Here is an 18,735-nt window from a genome sequence, read left to right on the forward strand (position 1 = left end):
ACGGTTGCTGTGGCACCGCCCAGAACGACTGATTGGTTGAAAGAAATACAAGCAGCTGGGGCGTTTTTTCCTCCAATCTTAAAGTGAGAGTCGGCCCAGCCAGACCTTTCTTTTCTCGAGAAAGGTCTGGTGAGCGAGACTACTGACAAACTGATCAAGTCTGTGCTTACAAATTTCTGTGAGACCACTATGTAAGTGTAGATTGATGATACTAATATTTAGCAGCCTGATATCTGTTTTTTGGGCAATAATTGTCAGAAAAATAGAATTCAGCTCTTTCAGAGCTGTAACATGTAACCTGGCATGTTTTCTTTACTCATAAGAGACAAAGAAGTCACTATCCTTGTTTGTCTGAGTTTAGTACAGATTTCTGTGTGTGTGTGGTTTTTTTTTTGTTTTTTTTACAGAGGTAGTTGTAAATGACTCCTCCTTCACGTAGTTCTCTTCCTGTCTGGACAAGCTGCCTCACACATTCCTGAATTTCCATCATTGTTTAAACACAAACACGTACATGCAGCACATTCAGCTGTTTCCTGTCAAAGGAAAGACGTAAGGACGGGGAAATAAATGTGTCACATTTTGTATCCTGTGTTAACTTGCCATAAAAACACACAGGGATTTTCTTTCAAGTGCTACTTTGGATTTCAGGTTCAGTGTGATTGATGTTTGGGGTTCTTTTCCCCTCTAACACTTCAGATAAACCCTCGGGGTGAGAAAACTTATCAGAGCATCTGTCCTTCACTCTCCCTCTCTCTCTCTCTCAGCCAGTCTCTTGTGCTCTGATTGCGCTCTATCACCACAGCTCCCTCTTCTCTCCTCGCTCTCACGCACACAGACACTATTTCAGTCAGTGGTGCTGCTGGACTGATGAAGATCAACACAAAGAGCGTTTGTCTCGCACTACCGCATCGTCAATCACTTGCTCTCTCTTCTTCTCTCCCTCTGTCTCTATGACTCTCTGTTTTACTCTTACCATCTCTCAGTTGTCTGTTGTTCTCCCTAACTCTCTCTGTTTTTCTTTGTTGGTCCCTCCTTTAGTATGTGTTCTGTTTCTGTCTTTGCTCTCTGTGACTTTTTCTCTCACAGAGCATGCAGCCAGTGAACTATCCACAGTATGGCTGCTGTCATTTGTTGTGTAAAAGTACAGAGAATGTGCAAAACTGTATGTGGACATGCTCGCCTCTGTGCATGTCCAGTTTTAACAATGTAATGCTGTTTGGTCCTGCACTGGCGGCGATCGCACAATTTGCTCGCATGCTTTTAGAATACGAGAAGAGGCTAACAAACACACACGCAGAGTGGCGATGGGTTTCCTGGGAGCACAGTATAAAAAGTGCACAGAGGGCTCCCACATCCAGTTTGAAAAGCTGCTTCATACAAAGGGGAGGCAGTGGACACACACACACACACACACACACACACACACATACACACACTCCCTCTCTCTCTCACACACAGTCTCTCATACATGTCTATGAATAGCCTTACATGGATAAACATCATATTAGAGGCTTGCATGTTTTTTTGACTTCCTCATTTTCTTCTGTTCAACCCATGGATGTGTAAAGAAAACAGGATACAGCATTGGAGGCGGGGCCCTGTTCATTCTTATGAAAGCTGCTCAGTGTCACATGAAGCTAAAAAGCTTGATATCTACAGTATGAAATAATCCGGATCTTCTGTATTGTGAGGCCCATGGAGCATGCGCTTAAGAGACTTGACAGTGGCTGAGCAGGACCAAGTGGCTTTCACCAGTCGAGTGGTTACCTCTGGTTTAGCCCTGCGCTAATTTGAATGGGGTTAAAATGATTTAATCGTGCGGCTCTTCTAGACTTTAGAAATGTTATTGGACTGAATGGATGGGAAAAAAGTCTTCTTTTCCTCGTGCTGTTCCCAAGAGTTTGGTTTGACCATAGTCTGCAGAATTGTTGAGGTGGTTGAGTCGATACACTTTTCAGTTACTTTGTTAATCAGACAGCCTCTAAATGATGTAGCCAGTTTGTCTCTGAGTAAAGTGTGATGCACACTTCTGTTTTCTAAAAGCCAGTCTCCATTAAAAAGCTTGGTTGGTTGAATTTACAATATCTCTGTAATGCGAGTGCACCAAGTAAGTAAGTAAAGCTTTATTAATATAGCACTTTTTAAACAGTCATAAAATGCTTACACTCTCACACACACACACACACACACACACACACACACACACACACACACTGAAAGTCAAACAAAAGTAAAACAAATAAAAACATCAGACAGGGATGGAGTTCTTAAAAAGAGTACCTATAGAAGTTGCTTTTTAGAAGCTGCATAAAACAGTCCAGAGATTCGGCAAATCTGATAGATAGGGGAAGATGATTCCGTGAGGCCAAAACACACCGGTGGCGTACGACGCGCGTCAAAACAGCCGCCCCCATTATTTTCTATTTACAAACCCACACCAGCGGCGGCTCGATGCGCGTCGATGTGGAGTGTGCAGTAGAAATCCGGTTGACGCCCCGCAGCATGACGCTTTTTGTGTGTGTTGGAGGCGGCACTTGACTCGCGTCAATGACGCCGCCGTCATATGACGCCGCCGGTGTCATATGACGGCAGCAACAGCAATCCCCATGCCACACCATGCCACACCACAAAAAAAAAAACAACTTGTGTACCGCCATGTCCCAGAGATGCTTGATTAGATTTGGAACTAGGACATTTTGAGGCCAGGTTGATGCCTGAAGCTCTTTGTCATGTTCCTCAGGCCATTCCTTAACAGTTTTTGTGGTGTGGTGTATTGTCCTGCTCGATGGCCCACTGCCATCCTGTAGTGCTGTTGCCATGAAGGGGTGTACTTGGCCTGCAACACCGTTTGAGTGGGTGGACCACGTCAGTGGGCATCCACATGGATCCCAGGATCAAAGGATTCCCAGCATAACATTGTATTGTTGCAAGATGATCAATGTTATTCACTTCACCCACCAGTGGTTCTAAAGTTTCGGCTAGTCAATGTAATGTAATCAACAAGATTTTGTAGTTAAATCTGCATTACAGGAAACCAATGGAGGGATGCAAGAACAGGTATAATGTTGGACCAACAGCTTCTTCTAATTAATAGCCTGGCAGCTGCATTTTGAATCAACTGTAGATGATTTAGAGCAGCTTGACTGAGGCGCATATTGAGGGGATTGCAGTCATCTAAGTGAGAGAAAATTAAACTGCTAATAAATAGTTCAAGATCCATAGAAGACAAGACACATCTGTTTTTTGCAGTATTTCTCAGCTGAGGAAAACAGGACAGGAAGACGTTGGTATCATGATGGTCAAAAGTCATATACAGGTCAAAGATGATACCAAGATTCTTTGCGATAGGTTTGATATTTGTGACCAGAAATTGATCATCTGCAGTGGCAAAGTTATCAGGACCAATTAAAAGAACGTCTTACAAGTAAAGATTCTAAAAACTAGATCATCGGACAATCAGATGACCAAGATCTCATTACTGTCAAATGTGAGCTTTTTTTTTTCTTTTTTTTTCTTTTTTTTTTTTTTGAGAAGGTCTGTTTTTTTCGACCAAAGCACAGTGTGACTCTGATATTTTCAGATTTAATCAGACACTCCCAACAGACAGTACCATGAGATCGTTTTAACAATTGAATTCATGGTTTTTAATCATTCCAGCATGATGGTAAAGCTGTAGGAAAGTTGAGCAAGACAGTGAGGAAGGAGCACAGAGGGCATCAGGGTTGACTCACTCTTAACAAGGCTTTGACAGCAGTAGATTGCTAGCACACACACACACACACACACACACACACACACACACACACACACACAGATCGCCAAAACACTGCCGGTGATCCCAGAGGGCTGCCATGTCAACATGTCAACTGTCAAGTATCATTCCGTTCGTTCCAAACACGCACCACACACGCTCTCTAGACTTACACATGCTGGGCTGCAAAAGTGTGTCACCAGGGTAAAGGGGAGAGGTGGACGAGAGCTGTAACTTTGTGTGTGTGTGTGTGTGTGTGTGTGTGTGTGCGTGCGCACTCCCATGGGTACTCTGATGCAGTCACACACTCTCTCTCCCTCCCTCTCTCAAAGTCGCGGCAGGATCAGGTGTGAATTTCTGCTCCACTTGTGGTCCCACAGTTTATCCTCTCGCCTACTCTCTCATGAAACGATGTCATATTAATGATCTGTTTCATAAATGATTCGTCGTCCCCTTTTTTTTTAGCCTTTCATCCCTCTCTCCTTTCCCCTCTGTCCTGTTTTTCTCAGTGGCTCCGGGAAATTCCTTTTTTTACAACCTCGGTTTTTGCTCAGCCACTGTTCCTGCCGTTATTATGACAGTTTACTCACTGGTTCCACTGCAGTGATACAACAACAATCCATGTGTTTGAAAGTTTTATATTTCTACATTTTAGTCAGTTACAGTACAGTGTTCAGCTGCTTGCACACCGAAATGTTGTTAAGCCAGACTATTAAGAGGAAAATATTTTGCTTTTAAAGCATGCAGACATTCCTTTGGCTTCCTGTGTGATGATAGCAAAGGATTATTATTACATAAACAGTCCTTGTCTCGTAACAAGTAAATAACATTCAGCACAAAGCAGCACTGAGCACTTCATGTCCAAAACCTCTGAAAGCAGAACTTATAGATTTGAAGTTACTTAACCATGTTAAAGCCCATGGCCACTGATTTACTTGAATTTAATTACCTTCTCAGAACTCTGTTGTTCTGAATGTTCCTCTTTCCACATCTCTTGTATTATGCAAGCCTGACCACAGACAGACGGTGGTTTCACTCTTCTCTCTTTTTCTTTTTACCACAATGAGTTTTTTTTTTCTCAGAGCCAAGTGTTCCTCAGTAGCGCACTTCTGACTGTTCCGTATTTGATGCTTTTTAATCTCACTGCAGTTTTTATCAGACAGTTGCCAACCGATCATGTCTGCTCTTATTGATCAGTTTCCAGTAAGTTAAAGGAAGCAAACAGGCTTTGCTTTTTTCATGCAAATCCCACATTCAGATGATTTTGCATGATGGGAAAACATAAAATCTTAGTTCAAAGAGAAATCACTGAATCTCTTATGCCTCTATCTGTGAATTGCCGTATTTAAGATCAGATACATACCCAACAAGCCATGGCACTAAATGTTTCTGTTTTCCTTAAGACAGTTGGCAAATGTGGGAACTGAAATCACGTTTATACTAACCAATGTGTAAATCCAAGGGCGTGCATTTTGTCTGAACAAAATGTCCAGGGGGTTTTGAGGTAGAGATGCACCGATCCAGCTTTTTCAGTTTCGATCCTGATGCTGTGGCTTTCAGTATCAGCTGATACCCGATTATGATCTGATACCACGGTTGACCTAAAAAGCTATATACTTTTACATGTAGAACAGAAAAGACGAGAGGCATCAGGCATTGATGACTACACAGTTCTTTCCTAAGATAAAATGAAACAAGATGAAACAGATTAATGCAATGATGAACTATTTATTTTTAACAAAAATAAACAATTGTGCAACAGCAGTTAAAATAGTGTGAAATACCTCCACACAGCAGATTCTCTCCTTCGCTCCATGACGTATGACGTAGCTCGCATCGTAATAGATTTAAAGGGAGAGGATCGCCTCAGGTATAGGTTGCATTTTCTGATACCCGATCCATCTATTTTGACGATATTGGGACTGATATTTGATCCAGATATCGGATCAATGCATCCCTATTTTGAGGTCCTTCATTAGAAAATTTTGAGCATCAAACTCTTGATTTCTCTGCATTCTGGTGAATTTATAAACCAGTGTATGCATTTTCTTTTGTCAAAATCTTACTCAGGGGGAACTACTACATATATTCTAAATATTAAGAGGGACGTGTCACCCCGTCCTGAAATCTGCGCCTATGTGTACATGTATTTGTTAATGGTTTTAAAATTCATTCTGCTCTCCACACCCATGTGTGCACTTTTTCATGTTAAAATTTTCATGCTAACGATGTTTCATATGTGTTTTTTTGGGCCATGTTCCTTGGCTGAATTGCTCAAAAGATGTCAGGCAGCGTTACACGCTTACTGAACAAAGGGTGTAGCTAAATAGATAAATATATGACAAATGCCCAAAGGCATGCAGCAGCTTAATTCCTTATACATGTTCCTCCCCATGTGGTTAGAAACATATGAAATAAGGCTGAACATGGATGAATCACACATGAATCTTAACTTGGTGAAATGTCTCTGTAGCAGTGTGAGGATTTAAATTATGTAGGTGTCTTTAGAGAAGAAAAGGGACTTTTTGTGTGTGAAGAGTTCCAGCGCAAAGCTTCAGTCTTCTACAGAATAGCACAGGGTAATCAGTTCCTCTCTTATTCATGTGTCCTCTCTGTTTCCCCTGTGACCTTTCACCAAGGAGTCAAAGAGCAGCAGTGGGGCGAGGGCGTGATTCAGAGGTCTTTGTGTCAGACTGTCTCTTCCTTCTGCCTTTTTTTTTTTTTTTTTTTTTTTTTTTTTAAACATTGGGTGACAAATTCTAAATCATGGTGTGTTTTCTGTTCCTCTCTGTAGAAGTCGGATCATGGCCAGGTGTTGCTGGATGCTGTCTTTAAGCACCTGGAGCTGACTGAAAGAGACTACTTTGGCCTGCACTTGGCTGATGACTCCTTAGATGCACCGGTCAGTATGATGTTTTCGATCTATAGGAGAGCGTGTGTGGTGTGTGTGTGTGTGTGTGTGTGTGTGTAAATGAATGAACGTGACAAGTTATGGGATGTTCCAGCCATAAAACACAGCAGCTGGAAGTTGTCTCAACCCAATGTGTGGGTGCAATGACTTCAGACTGTGTTGTATGTACAGTACATGGGGATACATATGTTTGCTTACAGAAGGACTCTAGAGATGCTCTGAATGGGTACCAGTCTCATAAAATCAAATTAGGGGTGGGCAATAAATCGCTATGATGATAGGACACCAGTAGGGATGAAATGGTTACTGGTTTCACGATAAACTGTGGTAAAATTCCACACAGTCAGTATTACTTATTTAAGTAATGTTACACAAGAGGAAGTACTTTAACGTCACTATTGGCATGACAGTGATGCGGCCAGGACTGAGGCGCTTACGCCGAGGTCACTGAAGGTTATACAACACTTACCAACAAAATAACAGATATAAATGAAACATATTAAGATTGTGTGGCAGTTAGCTCTCAAAATAAATCAGGTTTTGTTCCTGTTACCTTTGTTTTCATGGAAATACATTAGGTCAGACTGATAACTGGAAAACCATCAGTCATGTCAGTAGCAACATTTTATTTAGATAAGATATCTGCAGGAAATCAGGAAAGATTTAGATATTTTGTCAGCAAATTTCACAAGTAGGCTATTTGTAAGATACTGCTGTGTCACTGACTCATCGGCACAGCTGGTGTGATCTGAGCTTTTCCAAAAAATGTTTACACCAGAGCATTGAAAAGTCCAACAGTCAAATTTTATAAGAAAGAGATAGATGTAATTATTTGCAAAATAAACAACACTAAGTGCTTTGCTGCGGCCCATATTTGTTGGTGTTTAGCCTTTCAAAACTTTGCTCTCTGACTTTTTTCACACAAGGGGGGCATGTGATGATAGTTGAAGATAGATGAAGTTTTAAAACGTCAGACACTTCTTGGGAAACGCACAGCTGAGAGCGTTTGAGAGTGCTTTGGAGGCGCAGCCTTTTTTAGCTGATGCACTTAGGTTGCGTCTGGTTGCTATGATATGGAATATCCACACAACGACACAACGTAGAGTACTTGCTTTGGATAAGGGGAAGGCTGACGCTTGAAGGAAAAGAGGACGCATCCACTAGTTTTTGTGGGTTCATCAGAGGAAACATAATATGCAGTATATTAACTGATTTTTCCTCCATTGTTTTCGTGTTCCAGCGCCTGTACATGTAATATGTGATGGGTTGTCTTTGTGGTATTTGTCCTTCCTCCACTCTGTGATTGCACAGCTGAAGTGACAGTGAAGACCGTGGTGCTTTAACCAAATTTGAACATTGTTCAGCTCTTGGCACTCAGAAAAAAAAAAGCCCAACGGGCAGCACTCAGTGCAGAATTCATGCCCAGCACCTTGGTGTGCTACTGGCATTTGTAGAGCAGCGTAAATATGCGGTGCTTTAAATACAAAGCGTTAAAGAAATACGCTGGCCTCAAAAAACAGCTGTGGTAGACGCGGCCCCTGATCATTTTTGTGTTGAATATAGTGTGCTATCATGCTGATTTTCATTCCAAATGCTGTATCCACATTACCAGTGATTATTTATCAGATATCTAATTGTGTAAATATCTTGTGAAAACACCAACAGTCAACCCTCCAATATCTGCACATAGTATATTTGATTTTCTCCGTATCAATCAAGTTCATCATGACAGTGTGTAAATAACTATTTAGAATGTATCTTACTGCATGTCACTGTGTTTAGTATATTGATATGTGTTTGTATCCATGTGAACAGAGTCTTTCTGTCAGGTGTGTGTGTATGTGTGTGTGTGGCCAGTGGTGAATAATGTAGGCTGTGTAACCATGCCATGGAGGGTGTCTAAGTGTCTCTCAATCAATATTTTACAGCGCTGGCTCGATCCCAACAAGCCCATCAGGAAACAGTTAAAAAGTAGGTGAAACCCACAACACACCACCTTTACCAACAAGTCCAGGTCATTCCAGGAATCAACACAAAACTGTAAAGCAGAGACAGTTCATTCAAGTCCAACTGGAATCACTTTGAATTTCCCAGCTGTTTGAAGCAGTAGTCGGCAGTCCAGCCCCAGTGAAGGTTAAAAATCCACACTCCACCTCCAGCAAAAGGCTCCTGTCCACACTGTGATTTAAAATTCAGAATTTGCCGTGAGCAACGATTAAACTTCACTTCAACTCTGCTCTTTTTTTGATAATGAGTAATAGAATTTGTAACTTGTAGAACAATTAAGAAGTAGCCCTGGTGAGAAATGCGGTTCTCCTCGAGCAATGATTGAACTGTGTTTCAACTCTGCTTTTACGCTGAGTGATTGGTTCACTGAGGAATAACCACAGGACTTACACAGAACATTGAGTTAGACTGATGTGTTTGTAGGAATGCAGGCTTGCTTATTTTACGCTTTGAATCATTTATTCTGCTTGTTTATAGCCTGTAACAGTTGGGGGAAAAAAGAAATCAGTGTGGAACCTTTTCAGGCGGCTTTTGTAAAACAATCTGCATAGCTGTGAATATACAAACCCAGTTTTAAAGTATAAAACCTTTTGTTGCACTTACATTTTGTGTCATCACACAGATTTGCCATGTTGTGTTGCTCCCCTCTAACTCTTCATCATTATTTTTCCAGGAGGGTCTCCCCATAACTTGAGCTTCAGAGTCAAATTTTTTGTGACAGACCCCAGCAAACTTCAGGAAGAATACACACGGTAAGAATGTTGGAAGGGTGTGATTTTGGAAAGGTATGCCTCTTGTCGGCTGTTGATATGACCACGTAACACTAGACTGGTGTATCGTACATGATGGAGCCTTTTTGTGCATTGATTTTATCCCCCTCAGTGACTGCTGACATCGTTTCATTCGGTTTGAAATACAAGCAATGGTAGGAAGGTCCAAATATGACACTAATGCTGCTCAGTCATATTTATGTTGTTTCATTCAGAAATAGAGAGCAGTGATCTTGGTTATGTCACTGCTGGCCAGTGAAACCAGGAAGTGCAAAGGACAATCATAACGTCTTGTATTTGGGATTATTATGTACTGACCTGTTGATTTAAATGTGTAGATATCCATTTTGAGTAAGTCATAAAACCTAATTATGATAATAATGAACTGCCTATGAGTAAATAAACACATTTCTATAATTAAAAAAAAAAAAATTACCTCAAAAATCTATCTCAGTAGCAGTAGGAACCAGTAGTACTAGAATATTTATCCATTTTCATTAAATAATATATTCTCTGTTTAGCATTTTTAAGTAATTATTGATGTTAGACTTTACTTTCAAATATTTTGAATAACTGTTTTGAGCATGAAATGATCAAACCTTTAAGCTATCTGCAAGTGATGCAGCTAAAGTTACTTGACAAAGCATTTACGGACTAAAAGAGTGTTAAAATTTGATTCCTTTTTTCAAGCAATAGTGTCTTTGCTTGGTGTAACAATATCACAGCATCATGTTCCCTTTAACATCATTAGCTTGTCTTTAATACAACAATCCAAATCATATCCGTAATGTTAATTGCTCTAATGGAGTACAGAGCACAGTTCTGGTGAGCAGGCATATGGAGAGTGGAGATGAGGGGTGTCAGATTCATGGAAAGGAGACGGTAAAGGGGTTTGTAATTCACTCATCAGTCTAGCTGATTAACGGGGTTCAGCGGGCGGACACACCACTCCACCACAACCGTCTCTAAATGACATAAAAATCACAGTAAGGCGCAGATTCTAGATCGTTGTTTTAGCGTCTAAGTTCTGATTTAAAATGAGCATAGCAAAAATATATCAGCAATTATCCCTCCAGTCGTCAATATACAGATCAGATCGCCAGTTGGCACAAGACTAATCTCAGTGAGCAGGAGGTTGGCCGTGGTGTCTTTTTCCAATTTATTTTTTGTCGTATTCACTCTCAAAGATCTCCGCCAGCATCAGAAACATGTAGGAGGCACATGGCAACTACAGTGCAGCCATCAGCGTAGCTTCTAACCCTAGTATCCACGTAGATACATATATACTTAACAGCCAGTAACATGTGCATGTAGAATTATTTTACAGCAGATGTATCATCAGATTAAACTGCTGGCTACCTGTTACTTATGGGGAAAAATTGGTTCATTTACCAAGAGTAGACACACAGCTGCCAACGGGGTACGTAATGTCCCAGATCTTATCATGCAAGAAGGAACATATTGTATTATATTGTATAAAAAGTAAAGGTATTCCCCTCCTGTGGATCTTAAGTAAACAGGGTAATGATATAAAAAAAACTGGTTTTATGAAAAGAGCTTTTGGGATCCAATAATTGCAAATGGTTTCCCAGCACTCTCTCGCTGATGCAGGCTCATTAAAGAAAACAAGAAACCAGAATGTTTTGTATCGAGGCCGTAATTTGGACTCAACCCACAGTTCTGCAAACATAAGGTCTGCAACAGTGCGTTCTACATAAACAACATGCAGAGGAGGCGTCACAGCGCCATGACGCCTTTTTGCCGCCCAGTGTTTATTTCAGCCTCTCAGCCGTGGCTTCGCTCCCTGAGCCTAAATATCAACACTTTCTTTATACAGCTCGTAACACTGAGCCGGCTCTGGTGCAGCGTACACTCACGTCATGACCAAAACACACTCCTGACAGCTCTGTCGGACTATGTTTATGACAGCGGTGTGTGGTACATGGCAACACTGGGCTAAACACTGATACCAAGAGCTTGGATGAGGAAAGGCTCCTAAAAATATTGCCAGTAGCAGGATGATATTTTCAGTCCTCCATAGTTCAGTATAACTAACTTTCCCTTCTCAAAGGCACTTGCATCAGTTCATGTATACAGTATATATTGTTTACATCATAATCTGACCAGCAGACATCAGCTCCCTGCTGTCTTTACATCATATTGTAATCAGTTTAACCAGAGGTCATGGTGAACTGGTCTGTTGTTCTAATGCTGTGTGTTGTTCCCCCCCCCAGGTACCAATATTATCTTCAAATCAAGCAGGATATAGTAACTGGAAGGTGAGTACGTCGTTCTTTGAATATTTTATGTTACTTTAATCACTGTACTTCAGTTTTGCCTCATAAAGAGGTGCTGTAATATATTTATTATCATTGCATTAGCATTGTTTGTAGTAGAGATCATCAGTGGATTTAAATTCTGCCAAGAGGTAATAGCTAATGCAATGTTCTTTGACTAAAGTTAAGTCTTAGCTATGTAGCTTTAAGACTGTTGCCTGAAGTTTGCTGATGTTTGCTGGGTACATAGCTGAACTTACAAAGGTCAGCAATACAAGTGCTTTTGGAATATATATATACTATTGGGATGTTCATTGCACCACACTCTCAGAGCACTGAGCGTACTCTGGGCACAGACGGAGCAGCAGAATGCCAGGCACAGTGAAAGTGAAAATCAACTGTTCATTGTGCTGGGTCTAAAAGTTTGCTTTCACTTGCCACTGTGGCAGCTGCTCCTGTCATCCATCAATCTGACTGGATTAACTCTGATCGTATCGACTAATCAATTATCCACCGTGCGACTCAAACGCTACAAACTGCTGTGTTCACAAAAATTGGCAATACGATCCAAATTTATTCGTTATCGTCAGCATTTTTTTCCCCCAGCAACTCAGAATCAAAGAATAAAATACTTTGCCTTAAAAATTAATTTGATTGCTTGTTTTTAATTTACAATGAACAAAGTTAGCATATTTTATGCTTGAACGTAAGTCTGTAAATCTTATTTCCATATATGTATTTGTATACTCTGTCCTAGCATGTAATTCACATTTAGTTACATGTGTATACTGGGCCGTTTCAATGCACTTACCACAAAGTTTGTCCAAGGAGGTGTAAGTGACGGCTTGATTGCAGTCTTTTACTCGTCCATCTTGCTCTGGTGCTTCTTGGGTGGTCCAGAGGCAGCATCTAATATCTCTGCATCACCTCGACCGTCAGGTTGATGGTGTTCGGTCTCTATCAAAGCACTTAAATTAACTGTGTCTTGCTATAGCTTGGCATGCTACAACTAAAGCGAATAATGGGCAGTCTTTGAAAGATCAACAACTATGAAAAGAGAGACAACATTCTTATGCAGAAATAACACCACAATATTCATAAACTCATGATGGGTTTATTTCTTAATATTTATATTAGTATTTATTATTGAAAAAAACCCCAAAACAAAACAGATGAATAAAATCCATAACACATTTGTCAGAGAGGGTGAAATACACCCAACATGTTCTTTGATGTTTTTGTCCCTCGTTTTTAAAATAAAATAAATAATGTTGATGCTTTACATTTCTGTATTACCGTTATTACCAAAGATGAGTAATATCTGCTATTTCAATTTGTATCAATCCAATGCTAAATATCTGTATTTCTTTTTTTTTTTGTTTGTGTTTGTGTGTGCGTGTGTGTGTGTGTGTGTGTGTCCCTGTGGCTTCCAGATTGCCCTGTCCACACAACACAGCTGCACTGCTGGCGTCCTATTCTGTTCAATGTAAGTAGTGCTCCCTGGATACATCCACTCTATATAACAACGGAAAGGCAATTCATTAGGCCTCTCTTTAGCTACACACACTGTTAAATGTAATGACTGTGGTTGCTCCAGTGCATTTATAGCTGGTGCTCTGAAGCCATTATGATTCAATTAAGCCGTGTGGTGATATCTGATATTATTTGCAGGGTTATGAATATTCAATGCGATTGTGGTTTGTTTTATTTACATTCGGGACTGGTAAAAAAAAGGACTCATTATTGTACAAAAACGGTACAGTGGCAAATGGAAATGGGCTGTTGTGATTTAGCATTGGGGTTAAAGGCTGGCTGGGCCCCTCGGTCATTTGAATAATGACTGGTGACACACTGGTCTGTCTCTTTCTCTTTTACTGCTGCTCATTGTTTTCACGCAGCCTGTTTTGCCCTCTGTCTGTTTCTTTCTTTTATCTCTGTTTAGTCTGTCTCATCCCTCTCTGCTTATCCCTTTTTTTTTCACACTCACAAACCCCACTCTCTTACGCACCCCCTCCCCCTCCGCTCTCCACCTCTCTGGCATATTTTGTGGGGAATTTGCACTGCTACAGTATATAGGTCAGAGAAGAGATTTGGCCCTAGACTACCAACATCATGACACTACTGCTTTTACCCACGCACACACACACACACACTCCATGTTGTCACTTCACTCGGTGGCAGCCCAGATTACGAAGATAAATGTTTTGCTTTGGGTAAAAACGGCTTGAAGCAGCTGCTATGCTGCTAATTCAGTTAGCTTGGCCGGCGCTGATCACCCTGAATTCCACACTTAAGCATGCTCTCTCAAAATCCCTCCCAGTAGACCTTAATTCTTGTTTAGAATTCAAATTCTGTTGGAAAACCATAGCAACTCCTTCCTCGGAAAAAAGGCATTCTGGTAAAAAAAAAAAAGTTTTGGAATAACACAATTTTGTTTGTTCATTTCAAAGCAGTAGTTAAGGCTGTTGCATTCAGAGTTTCCATTGCTAATGTATTCATATTGACAGTGGTGTGTATCAGGGGAGGAAACATACGGTCAGCTCTTCTGTCAAATGTTAATAAAGCGAAGGCACACATGCATGCTTACACATTTGGCCTAAATTACCCACAATGCATGTAAATCCATCATCACAAATGGAGAGTTGAATGTCTTGTTTGTGCTTCGTCCGGTCAATAGCATCATTACAAGGAGCCTGAGCTGGAGCCAGTATGGATTTCACATCAATAGATGAATATATAAAGAGAGATCAGGTCGTCAGCTGGTCTTTGAGCTTCATTGGCCTTAGCATTGAGGCTTGTTAAAGTAATAACTGCAGCATAAAGTCAAACCAACATTAGCCTACTGTTCTAAAACCTAAGCTATTGACTGTACATATATTCCTCCCTGGAGCCATGCGCACATCAATAAGCAGGTGAGCTTGAATTGATTGGTTGGTCAATATGCTTAGGCTACCGGCTACTAGGTTGGTCCAGGGACCACTTGAGTGTATTGATGCTTTTGAGCTTCAACTGCTAGCTGGTGAGCTAATGGCTTTGGGGATTCACTTTGAGCTCCGTCTCTCAGAGGACTCTGAAAGCTAATAGGTGTGGAAATCATTTCACTCTTTATCTTTCCGTCTGATACCTAAAATCACTCCTGTCTTCATCATTGAGTAAAAACAGCTTTATTTTTATTTTGAGCCACATTTAAATCAGGGTTTGCACAAGGTGTTTTTTTTTTTATTATTATTTTTGGGCTTTTTGCCTTCATTAGATAGAACAGTCTGAGTGTGTAGGGGGGAGAGAGGGAGAAGGGATGACATGCAGCAAAGGGCCACAGGAATTGAACCTGCAGCCACTGCAGCCAGGACATTGCCTATGTATATAGGGAGCCTGTTCTACCCACTAAGCCACTGAGTGCCTCAAAGTGCTTGAATCTTAAGGGGAAAAATAGGAATTACTACCTTGAAGTACCTTGAAAATGGCCTCTTTTTTAAACAAGTGCTCAAAAAGTCCTTGGAATTCAAGTGAACCGTATAACATTGTCTTATATTTTAACCAAAGTTTTGTTCATCAAGTCATTATAATTAAATTGCTAAGAATTGGGAATTGCTCAGCTTTTTCTGTATTGAATTCTGACTCGTCACCTCTCAATGGCGTTGCATTCTCAAAGTGTGGAAAAGTGGTGCATTATAGTATTATGAGCACCTTGGCTCTCATGACATTTAAAGCTTGTTTTTTTTTGTTTTTTTGAGGGTTTAATACAGTTATGTTTAAAAAGAGTTAGATAAGTAACCCTTCAATGAAAAGGGAGGTGTTGATCACATAATTTATATTTAATATGTATTTGAAAATGAATTATTTGCTTTGAGTGTAGTCCTTGAATTAAAAAATATACTCTAATAAGTACTTTAAAGTCCTAGAATTGAATTTTGTAACATCAGTATGAAGACATTGATGTGAAAAGAGCCAAGACACAGTTGATCTGTACTTGCCTTTTAGTTTTTGACATGTACTTTATCAGGGAAGACCAGCTTGGTATAAGTTGACACCTTAAGGGTTCTAGGCTGGTCTGTTCATATGATAATAAAAGGGTTGCACTTCTTTTAGCTCTGTTGATAATCTGTAAGGACATAGTTACACAAACAATCAAATGATACACACGTGCGTACAACAGCACATTTAAAAACTAACATGATTTTCATACATACTTTTTCAATAAAAGGGGATTGTCAGAGACTGAGAAATTTGCAGTTAAGGTGTAAAGATTTTTCACCATTATTATTGTTGTGATGTCTTCCTGTGTAAACAAACACAGACCACAAAGTAAATAAGAGGGCAGAATGATTGAAAAGTGAGAGATGAGTGAGTGAGAAGGTCAATTAATAAGTACAAATTTAACCTATGATCATGACAGAAATATTTCTGTATGCCACTGGTTTGCTGCTATTCTTTTAATAATGAGCCACAGCGTATAAATGCTCATATCCTGAATGTGTCTGGCATGGAGATGGTCACGACCAGCAGTGGCTAAACCGGTTTCTTTAATAGGCCATTTAGGCAGTAAAAAAATATTTTTGAGGATCTACAACAAGTACGCTTCCAGATCAAGGACAGAAGATGGCACATTTGTTTTTAATATTTAACTATTTGACACCACTAGTTTGTTTTTCACATGTTCCAGGACTGGTCTCTTTATTTGTGGAAAATAAGATCTGACAGAAATGCCACATGTTGTTATTAAATGTCAGGATTGTATGATATGATTTTTTTTTTATTGTGGGTAACATTTTCAGCTTCTCCAGTGAATCCTGTGTCACAATAATTTTTCTAAAAGGATTGTTACAAAGCGTACCTGTGCACATTCAGCGTGGACCTCTCAGTCATCCTTGTTGTCTCATTATCTGTGTCTTTCCTCCTTTCTGCAAGCATCAGTGCGCTGACATTATATCAATCTCTCTCTCTGTGCAGCCGAGCTGGGGGACTACAGTGAAACGGAGCATACAGCAGGTTATCTGTCGGAATACTGCTTCTTGCCCAACCCCCCTCAAGACTTCCACAAAGAGGTCGCCAAACATCACCAGCAGCACAGGTACGCCGAGATACATAAAACCAAGCACAGTGCGCATCCCACACACATTCAAATGCTTGTGAAAACACAAAGAAGGTGACACATTCAACTGTGCATGTGGCAGTGAAATCACTAAAAAATGAATTGAATACCCGGCCTTGAACAGATGACTGTATCTTCAGATTAAAAAGTCGCTCTCTGAGAGCCTTTTGTTGCTATGAAAGTAATTAATCTTTGCCATCAGTCCTCATATTGAGCACCAAGAAAAGAGCGAAATCTTTTTTTTTTTTAATTGAGAAATATGTAAGAAAACTCACTACTTCACATACTGTCAGGTGTGTTGCCACAGTTTATCTGCTGTTACTTCATTCATACCTCTGATCACCCACTTCTTTTGTCCCCCCCCCCCCCCGTCATCACCACTCTCTTTGCTCCGACACACAACCTCCCATCCCCATCTGTCTTTGTACCCATCCCTTTCTCTCTGTCTCGCAGTGGTCTATCTCCTGCCCAGTCAGAGTTTAATTATCTGAACACAGCACGCACGCTGGAGCTCTACGGGGTAGAGCTGCACTATGCAAGGGTAAGTAAGGTTTTACTCTGTGACTGTTGTGTGTTTTGTTGCATGCGTTAAAGACTGCTGTAGATACGGTTTGTTTGTTTCTGTGTTGCTGTTTGTCCAGTGCCACATTTAGACATGTCAGTGTATCTGTGATCCCTCTCTGGCCCTCTCTCTCCTTTCTTTCCCTGAGTGATACAAGATGGCTTAGTCCATTTCCACATTTAACCAGTGGTCTGAGAAGGTATATATAAAGTCCCAATCTGTGCCCCACATGGTTGATTCAAAGCTGTTTTCATTCCATCAGCAGCTGAGGAGGAATGAGAACAGGTTGGAGGAGCTGCAGTGTGTACAGTCAATGTCGATGCCCACATCCTGTAGAAATGCCACACATTGGCATTCAGCTCTCACTGTGACGGCAACAGATAGTAGCAGAGTAGCCAAGTCGGCATTTAGATTGATTTCTTTCATATACAGTATTTCTGTTGGGTTGATGTGTAGAAAACATTGCACAGATCTCCGCTATTACCTATCTAATCTACTCTGGCTAATGTGCTACAGCAAAAGCTGAACTTTCACCTCAGCTGCTGAAGGCATCAGAACTAGGTCGCACCGACTATTGTGTCACCGTGGAGTGGAAATTGTATTTGAACCCTTTTATGGATTGAGACTTAAACTTGGTTTCAGATGTAGACAGGCGTTAAAGAGAGTTGTTGTCAAACTTACTGACAGTAAACCTGCTCACATGCCATGAGGTGATTTATTTTGAGGTCAGAAAGTGATTATTTAAAATCAGATAAGCATTGCGTGCATCATTTGGTTGGGGAATAACCTTGGTTTTTATGTAGCAATGGAATAATGAAAAGAGAAACTGTCAGCCATTCCTGGGGTCACCAGCTAGAAACCATTGTCATGAACAAAATATGCCATTCTGAGGCATTAACAATCACCAGGCTGGTTCATTTTGGGCTATTTATGATTATTGATCAAAACTTGAAGAAAATCAATTTTACTGTCCTCATACAGCAGCACAAGACAAACATGTTTCAGCACTCTGTCATCATCAGTATCACATTGCGCATGCAGGATGTTCAGTGCAGCGTTGTATAAAATTACATTGCTAAATTAGATAATCAATTAGGACCAATGTCAAAACATGTTGGAAGGTCTTCTCTAATTTACTGTAGATGTTCATTGGACTCTGGCCTGACCCCATCCTCACATATGCTGTTCTTGTCCCACACAGATTCTTCCATGTGTGTGGGTTTCTCTCATTAACCTCTACTCTTAGTTTGAGGCAGGTGGACCCAGCGGCTGGTCTCTTTTCAGCAACTGCTACTTGTTTTGTAACAGTGAGCAAGCCTGTCTTTTTTTTCCTGTTGTGCTCCTGTTGTGTCTTTGTTTGGCTGCG

At 40.6% G+C, this 18,735-nt stretch overlaps 1 protein-coding gene across 2 annotated transcripts in view; it reads left to right on the forward strand.

Moving 5' to 3' along the window:
* The window catches only part of ptpn4a (protein tyrosine phosphatase non-receptor type 4a), an 85,513-nt gene that overhangs the window by 38,943 nt on the left and 27,835 nt on the right, over positions 1-18,735 (forward strand). For both annotated transcript variants that reach the window (XM_049594281.1, XM_049594280.1), the window contains 7 exons: positions 6,546-6,653; positions 8,591-8,633; positions 9,343-9,421; positions 11,674-11,718; positions 13,149-13,201; positions 16,666-16,786; positions 17,261-17,348. In XM_049594281.1, coding sequence (XP_049450238.1) covers positions 6,546-6,653; positions 8,591-8,633; positions 9,343-9,421; positions 11,674-11,718; positions 13,149-13,201; positions 16,666-16,786; positions 17,261-17,348 — 537 coding nt within the window. The remainder of the gene's footprint in view (positions 1-6,545; positions 6,654-8,590; positions 8,634-9,342; positions 9,422-11,673; positions 11,719-13,148; positions 13,202-16,665; positions 16,787-17,260; positions 17,349-18,735) is intronic.

The sequence above is a fragment of the Epinephelus fuscoguttatus genome, linkage group LG13, assembly GCF_011397635.1.
Source record: "Epinephelus fuscoguttatus linkage group LG13, E.fuscoguttatus.final_Chr_v1".
Taxonomy (NCBI): Eukaryota; Metazoa; Chordata; class Actinopteri; order Perciformes; family Serranidae; genus Epinephelus; species Epinephelus fuscoguttatus.